The 8,788-nt window shown below is 37.8% G+C and overlaps 1 protein-coding gene across 1 annotated transcript; it reads right to left on the reverse strand.

The window, feature by feature from the left end:
• Positions 1–132: 132 nt before the first annotated feature.
• On the reverse strand, positions 133–4,989 carry chst2b (carbohydrate (N-acetylglucosamine-6-O) sulfotransferase 2b). The gene has a single exon (XM_032550755.1). It carries the CDS (start codon positions 4,438–4,440, stop codon positions 3,043–3,045), a length of 1,398 nt encoding a protein of 465 aa, XP_032406646.1. The 5' UTR covers positions 4,441–4,989; the 3' UTR covers positions 133–3,042.
• Positions 4,990–8,788: the final 3,799 nt, after the last annotated feature.

Raw genomic sequence — 8,788 nt, forward strand, 5'->3', positions numbered from 1 at the left:
TAACCTATATGACTTTTAATAACGGCTACTAACGACTACACTGGACTAAAATGTAAGATCTAAAGATAGAAGTTTAAAACAATTGATGAACTGTTAAAACTGCTCAACATCTTGTGAAAGAATGTGTTATGCTCACATGAAACCATAATTTATTAATTTGGACACAATTCGAGAAGGGCACAAAACAGCATTTCCGTTTCCCCTTTGAAACATTATGGAAGTGAGAGATGCGGGATGTTAAGATGACTGAATTCTTGAAATAAATCAAAATGTGTTTCAATTAAGTATTAGTTTGTGCATATTTACACAACCAACATATTTTTATTCTCTAGATTGTTTTCCTCTAAGAGTTTAGCTTGAATTGTACTGATAAATGTGATATAATGTGGAAAAAGTATTTTGTGACATCACAGTAACCTAGCATTTTGACAGGGCATGTAGATCTTTTATTCCATCCATATATTTCATGCAGAACTAAATTAATAAAACTGGGTTGCTAGGTCATAATCCAGCAGGTATTTGTGTGGATGGAAGAAGGTAAAAGGGATTCAGTATAAGTCAGAAGGGTTCTGCAGATAAAAATATATGGGTTTGTTAAATATTAAAGCACCTGCACTACTTAACTCCCCAAAATAAAACTCTGGATCTATAAATAAGGATTCTAGGAATTTTTCAAGGGGAAATATTTTTATAACATCACTTCTCAAACTTGTTTAGACCTAAGAGTTGCACACACTCCACCCATGCCGATTAACGTTGAGCGTAAACAAAAAGTATATTTACCAAACGCCACAGGGCATCCCTAGGATATTGGGATTGGCAACAAATGTATGACATTGTGGCGGTACTATTGCTTGCAGAAATACAGTGTTGTGAAAAAACTGTCCTCCCTTACAAATTTATTTCACTTTTTTGTCACACTTCTGTTGTTTCAGATCATAAAAGTAACTTCAACATCAAACAAAGATTACCTGAGTAAATGCAACATAAAGTTTTGGAAAATTATAATTTCATTTGTTTAAGGAAATAAGTCATCCAAACCAACCCAGTCATATTTCAAAATACAAGCCCTCCTCTTATTACATAATGACTGAGCTATGTTCAAATTTCTTCAAAAGTTGAGTAAAGTTTTACATGCTCCACCCAGAGCCTATGAGACTGTGAAATAGACAGAATTTTTTTTTTCTTAAAAGCAACATGTCTTCCCCATGCTGAAGAAATTCAAAAACAAATGAGAAGCAAAATACTTGATAATCATTCATCTGAAAGGGGTTGCAAAACCTTTACAGCTTTAGATCTCAGCAAACCATAGTGAGACATTATCCATAAATAAACATCATATAAAACATCAGTGTTTTATATGATGTGGAAGACCTTCCATAATAACACAAAGAATGCATCAAAAACTCATCCAGGAGTTCACAAAACAGCCCAGAACGACATCTACTGCACCGCAGGGATCGCTTGCCTCAGTTATGGTCATTGTTCATGACCGACATCTTGACTACTCTATGATACTTCAGAGATCATGTTTTATGGACTGATGAAAATAAAGGTCTAACTTTTGGGAGATATGTATCCAGTTTAGCCTGCTGTGAAACTAAAACAGCATTTCAGAGAACAAACATCAAACCAACAGTCAAAGTAGTGTAAGAGTCTGTTGCATCAGGACTTGGATAAATTGTCAGAATTGATGAAGTCATGAATTCTGCTCTCTAGCAAAAAATCCCGATGGCCCTCATTTCACTAGCTTAAGATCAAGTGCTCTTGGATTACAAAGCAGGAAAATGATGCAAAGCACCCCTAATACACCATCGAATAGCTCACAAACAAAAAAAGAAAAATTTTAGAGTGGCCTAATCAAAGTCTGGACAAAAATCCTACAAAAATGCAGTACCTCGGCCTATATTAAAAGAAGCACTGGCCAAAATTCCTCCGTGGAGATGTAAAATATTCATTTAATGTCTAATTGTCACCAACAAAATCAGTAATTAGCCTAAGGGGGTGTATGTATATATATATATATGGCCTGGTTGGTTCAAACAGCTTTTTCCCCAAATAAATCAAATCATAATTTAAACAGCACATGATGTATTTACTCATTTTATCTTGTGCATTTTATCTTGTAACATATAAGCGTGTCAAAAAAAAGTGAAAAGCAGAAATTCTCGTAGGAGACTAATTATTTTTCAAAGCACTAACTCATTTCAAATTCTAGACACAAGCAAAATAAGACTGAATAATTCTTTAGTTTGAAAATGTTGCACTCACAAATGATGCATAAAGTTGTTTACTGTGAACTTTACTCAATGCAATATTTGTTTAGATCAGGTGTTTTCATAAGAGCAAGCAATTGTAAACATTTGAAGATGGCAGAACAGAATGCTCACACTGACACAAAGAGAGGTTGTCCTGCTCCAGAGTTATGACCAAAAGTCCACAGTGCATGTCATCATCCTACAAGGACGTTGTGACAAAATTAAATGACAGTAAAAAACAAAACTATATGAAGTACTACTGCTGTTCTGATGAGACTTCTAACTATGGCACGTCATCAAACCAAATCACTGATTGTCTCTGACTTTAATGGGGTATTAAATAAAAATGATTTTTAAAATCTGTTACTACTTTTTTCCTTTCATCTACTAGTTTTCCTTTTCACTTGTACAGACAGTATGGAGTGAAAAATAATATATTTTTTAAAGATTTTAAACATTCAAAAATAACCTCAAAAACATCAACTTTGAAGTGTTATAATAATAATAATACCAAGATACATAAATTATCCTTTTGTTTTCCATCTTAAGTCATTGTCCCACAGCCGGTGTTCCTGTATAAAAGAAGTGACACCAGCAGCCCCCTCAGATACAAACTGCAGCTCGAAAACAAGATATACATTCCAAATGTAGCCAGCCGGAGCTCCTTTAACACTTGAACGTAAAGCTTTAATTCCACAATAAGAGGAAACGGCACTGCATGGAAAAATGAACATTAAATTAAAAAGGTCTTTGGTGGTGAGGAGGATGCTTTTATTATTTTTCTTCACAGTTTGGAGTGCGTCAGCAGCGATTTGCTCAAATCCTTGGCCTCCCCGGCTGTTCTCACCCTCTCGTACCCCAGGACGGACATGGAGTGGTGGCAGTAGTCTTCCACCTGCTTGATCTGCTGGATGCTGAGCACCATTCTCCAAGCGCTGGCTGCCTGCGTGGCGTTCCGGGAGGAGACGATGAAGGGCTTGGAGGAGGAGCTGGAGCCACTGGTCATGTTCAGCGCAAACGACTCAATGTCATGGTTGGTGGTGAGGTTGGCAAAGCGGTAAACGCTCCTCAGGGTCTTGACGGGGTTCTCCACCAGGTCCTCGTACCGCACGGCCATGTACTTCCCCTTCAGCCAACCTGGTGGGTTTAAGGCAGTCCTCAGAGTCCTGGAGGTGCGGTCGCAGATCACCTCCATGGCTCCGATGGAGTGGTAGTCGGAGCCGTCCTTCTTGTTGACCTTGTGGCCGGGATCTACGAAAGGTATCCGGCGCAGTTTAGGGTCCCTGCTGCGGACCACCTGTAAGTTCTCCCTAATCAGGCCATGTCTGGATTTGATCCTTGAGTTTGCCACTGCCCGAGGGTCTCTAACCAAATGGATCACTTTCAGATCCAAGGACGGGTCCTCCATCAGAGGGGCGAGAACGTTTACATCCAAAATACGCACCCCTTTAATGACTATAGTGTTGTACTTTAGGCACTCCTCCTCTAACAGTCTAAGGCTCTGAGGGGGACACTTTTTGCACACCTTATCATCCACCATCCCCACCACCTCCTTCCTGTAGGCTGAGCACAGGGGGTAGGAGCACACAACCTTGTTCAGCGTGGCCCCAAACAGCCCTAAGGAGGTAAAGTTTTTGCCTCCGGGGCTGTTGTAAAGTTGGAAAACAGACAGATCGCAGCGATACAAGGAGCTCAACATGTCTCTGGCTGCCCCCTGCAGAGACACTGCATCACCAGGGTACAGCTTCTGCCAGATGTGCCACATAGGCTCATACAAGAAGAACACTTCTGGATTTTGGTTGAAAAGCTCACCAAAGAAGGAGGACCCCGACCTCCAGGTGGTCAGGACGTAGATGAGCTGTCTCTTCTTAGCCAGGGAGGGCCTGTAGAGAAACCGAATGTCCGATCTGCTCTGATAGGTGGTGCTCCTCATCTGATGGTTGCACTGCTGAGGCTCCTTGGTCCATTTATAATTGGCCAAATTGAGCATGGTGAGCACCAGCAGCAGGAAATAGGCCATGAATAACACAATCCTCTTCCTGCGCAGCACTTTCATCACGATTCCAGGCTGTGCTATTATCTTGGCATGATTCCTGTAGGTTTTGAGCTTTCTCCCAAAGCCAGCATCTTTCTCCCAAGGCGCTGTCAACTTCAGTGGTTGATGGTATTGTTTGCCTCTCATCTGTAACCCCTGGAGAGAGTGGCTCCCACCACTGGGCAGAGCTCTTTACATTGACAGTAATGCACCAAGGCGCGCTCTGTAATGTGTATGCTGGGAATTTATTTTACAGATGATTAGGTAATATATATTCCAAAAACCCGATTCACGGCGTTCACTGCACTGCGCAATGTTCCTCATAGGCGCGGTGGTGGATGGTGATGATGATGGAGACGTTTAGGTTGTCCATACCGAGCGCTGCAACGATCCGCAACAACACAGGAAGGAGCCGCCGCCGTCTTCTTCATTGTAACAGACGCTCTGTTTGCTCATGTTCAGCGGGGGCATCTCTGCGCACATACTGTCTGATGCATCTTTGCAAACACAGCCGGGCGAGAGCTACACACAGACACGGTGCAACAAATCAAAATGAGTCCTGCGCGGACGGCTTAAATCATCTGGATGCAATAAAGCAGCGCCCAGTCTGAATCCGTAGTCAAGGATTTAAGAATCTCCCACATAGCGACCTCCTCTGCTAGTCTAACTGCCACACACTGAACGGGCTCAGTCCAAATGCAGGCTCAGAGGCCCGCCCTCTGACGCGCTGCATTGGTTCAATTATTGACGTAATGGATAAAGTAACTCCTTTATTGGGGTTTTTTGCCCGTCTGTCTCCAGAGCCTCTCAGATAGACACTTACAAGAGTAGAAGGCGTGAGCTTCTGGGCCATATTGTGAGTGACAAATTCGTCGAGGAAAATTAGGGGTTTTCTGAACAAAACATTAACCGAATTTTATTTTCAGCTCATTTTTAAAATAGCTCATATTCAAAATAGAATATGCTTCCTTTTTATTATTAATACAAGCCACCTCTGACACAAAAGTGACCTATATCTTTGAGTCAAAATAAGCTCGAGCATCTAGTTCGAAAGACAGCGTAAAATGTACCTAAATGTGCGTAAAATGTACCTTAACTTTAAAAATATACCAAGCCATTAAAATTTGCTACATGTTCTGGTTGTGATACTTAACAATGTAGGTTTGTTTATACTGTCCACAATCTTTTAAGTTGTAATAATAATGAAATTATAAAAGGAAATTGTCACAAATGTTCACTTCAATTTTAATGAACATAAAATAGTAATAACCGAGCATTAACAATAAACATAATTATTATTAGTAGTAGTTGTAGTAAAATAAAATTATGTACTTATTACAGACAGTTTACATGACTAACTTCAAACTGCATAGAGAATGTTTTACAATTATAATCAACATAACTATAACTTTTGTAACTGTACAGTTAGAATCCTTTTTCCTATTCCTATTTTCTTCTGTCTTTCTGTCAACCTTTATTTGTTTCTTCTTTCTTTCTCTCTTTCTTTCCTTCTTTCTTTCTTTTTTATGTTATTTATTTATTGCTTCTCTACAGTATCACAACACATCGCACGGTCACGAGCTTGGCCTAAAATTTGCAAAATTGTCTTTTACAAGCTTTTGTGTCTCAACAACAACGCCACTCAAAATATGGCGCCATGTTAACGTCTGATGTTGATCTCACTGTTGTACATCTATGTTATGCAGAGACGGCTCATAGTGAAAGCTTTTATTATAAACCAGAGAGGTCTCCACCCATCCTCCCTTTATAGATACAAAAAGTTCAAGAGAAAGCGATTTGAAGCTCTTCATTATTTCACTACCCTATTGTGGTCCACATCACATCGTGTACTGAAATCCATACTTTAATACAATAGCTGTTCTATTTCATCTACTTTTATGTAGTTTAGATAGGAAACTTGTCTGTTGGGTGGGTCCAGCGTCCCAGATTAAGTGCATGTTTTCACCACTTCAGTCTCCGGATTTATTTTTTCTATCTGTTCAGACATAACATTATGACTACTGACTGGAGACGTTAGTGTGGTAGTGATTCTCTACCCTAGGGGAAAATCTTAGTGTATCAGCAGCAAATGGAACACAAAAACACACACATTAAAGAATAATGACAAAAATAAAATTAAATTAAATTAAAAACTTTAAATAATTACACAGTTAGTATTTTAATATAAAGACAATGTATATACACATATGGAATCAAAAATGATAATATATTGTATTAATTAAAAAGCGAACATACAGACATCAGAGAGAATATGTGGCCTCGTCCTGTAATTGCGTAAATACACAGGTTTTTAAATGAAACAGTTGTAGGACTTTTTCTGTTTAGTTTCGCTTTGTTTGATTTTATGTAAAAAAATATATATATATATATATATCTGTCAGTTTTCCCGAGGAAGTGGCAAACATCTTACTGAAATTTAAAGCTTCACCCTCTGCTGGCTGAAATTCTTCTTTCCTAAGAAGCTTACCTTTACTGGCATTATCAAGCCTGCTCATCCAGAGGGGGCTGGGGGAGAATTGAGTGAAATGATCCTTTAACCCCAACCATAAGTTTGCCCATCCGTAATGGCCACATGGGTTTTTCATATATTATAAAATTCAAAAAACTCTTTTGATCTACTACATTTAATATTTTTTGGTTACATAAAAAAATAGTCATCACAATGGAATAGCAATCACAGCTTTTTGAGAGAAAATCTTAAATTAGGCCTAATGATCTTAAAAGACAGAATTAACATTTCCTTGCTTTGTAAAGAATATGACCGCAAGAATATGACACATGCTTCATCGGTAGTTATAAAAATGTTTGCAGATGTTCTAAAAACTTTGAACAGACTGCCCTCTGGTGGATAACGGCGTATTCACCCATCACAATAACACAATCAATGCAATGCATTTAATTTATATAACCCCCCCCAGAAATTAAAGACATAGGCCTATTTCAATGTAGTGATTCTTTAAATAATCGTTTCATTCAATTTATTTTTTCTTTCAGTATAAGTAGTAGCAAATAAAAGGTGAAGTCAATAAATAATGTCAAACTAGAAAAAATGCTGTTCCTAGCGAAACAGCCGTGAGAATGCATATCTGCAGAATGATTGCTGCAGAAAATGCAAGAAACAGCAGAATCTAGCATAAGAAGTAGGGGAAAAAGCAAAAGAAAGCTACAGTCATACATGGTAGAAATATTTTGCTAAAGAGTTAAATTTAGCCAAAGATATAGCACAGATTAGCAGAAGCAGAAATTAGCATAAAACCTGAAATAGTAGTAGAAGTAGTTGAATGTAGTAAAACGTACGGAACATTATATAATAGTAATAATAAAGAAAAACAGAAACACTGTAAGTGAGAATGCAGTAAGCATAAGCAGAGGGTTGAATCAATACATCAATCATTCAATTTGATAAATTCAGAGTTTACTTATAGAAAACTTTATAAGTAGAGTTTTCTATACTCTGCTTATATAGAACATATAGAACAAATAAAATGTCCAGGATAAAGAATTACTTTTTATCCAACAGCACACATAGGCCTGTCAAGGAACTGCTTCTTATCAAATCACTTTAAGGGATTGAGTCTGAACTTCATAAAAAATCTTCTTTTTACCCAATTGCCTGCCAGGCTTTCATTTTGACAGAACTTTTTATTTATGTTTGTAGCTACTAGCACTATTTTGTCAAACTGCAAAATAATCTGGACTTCCTCAGTCCTCTCTGGTAAAATATTTAAAGATGTTTGTAAGTGTTCTGACATGCTGGTGGAAAACTCCACATCTGCTCCATTATGGCCTGGCATGGACTCCATCAGTCTAGATGTAATTAATTTTACAAATAGTTGTCCAAACATATCTATTGCACAGTTAAGCCTCCATTACCGGCCACTGAATATAACGCACAGAATAACCCAGACATAAACTTTGATACGATTTCTATCCCAATGTGCTGAAATACTGATTCTAGCAAAAATATTTATATTCTATCAATGTTTTGACCTCCTTTCAAGCTACAACCAGAGTTCAAAATATTTTCAAAAGATTGAGATTAAATGACACATGGTTTTTTGTTTGTGTTCGGTCTCTTTTACTCTGATACCATGAAAGGAATTCCATTTCAAACAACAAAGTCATCTGTACACTAAAAAGAATGCATGCATGTAAGTATGGATGTATATTAATCAAAGTATAAATGCAGGCTTTGTGAAGGTGGTTCAAAGATCTGTTAGAGATCATTGTTAAAAAACAGTAAAGATCAAGGAACACACCAGGCAAGTATGGAATGAAGTTGGAGAGGAATGTAAATAAAACAGTTTCCTAAACTTAAGACACCGCAAGAAGCATTGCTTTATCCATTTTTTAAATTACTTTATCATTTAGTTTATAGATACAGATACAAGACACGTAGATCAAGGCAATCTGATGCCTGCATTACAGTGTCTGCAGCTAATTTGTAATTCATCATGAAAAGAATATAATCTAA

The sequence above is a fragment of the Xiphophorus hellerii genome, chromosome 21 (assembly GCF_003331165.1).
Source record: "Xiphophorus hellerii strain 12219 chromosome 21, Xiphophorus_hellerii-4.1, whole genome shotgun sequence".
Taxonomy (NCBI): Eukaryota; Metazoa; Chordata; class Actinopteri; order Cyprinodontiformes; family Poeciliidae; genus Xiphophorus; species Xiphophorus hellerii.

Excerpts from the sequence above, each read along its gene's own strand:
- chst2b (XM_032550755.1), bottom strand. The coding sequence starts at position 4,440 with ATGAGAGGCAAACAATACCATCAACCACTGAAGTTGACAGCGCCTTGG.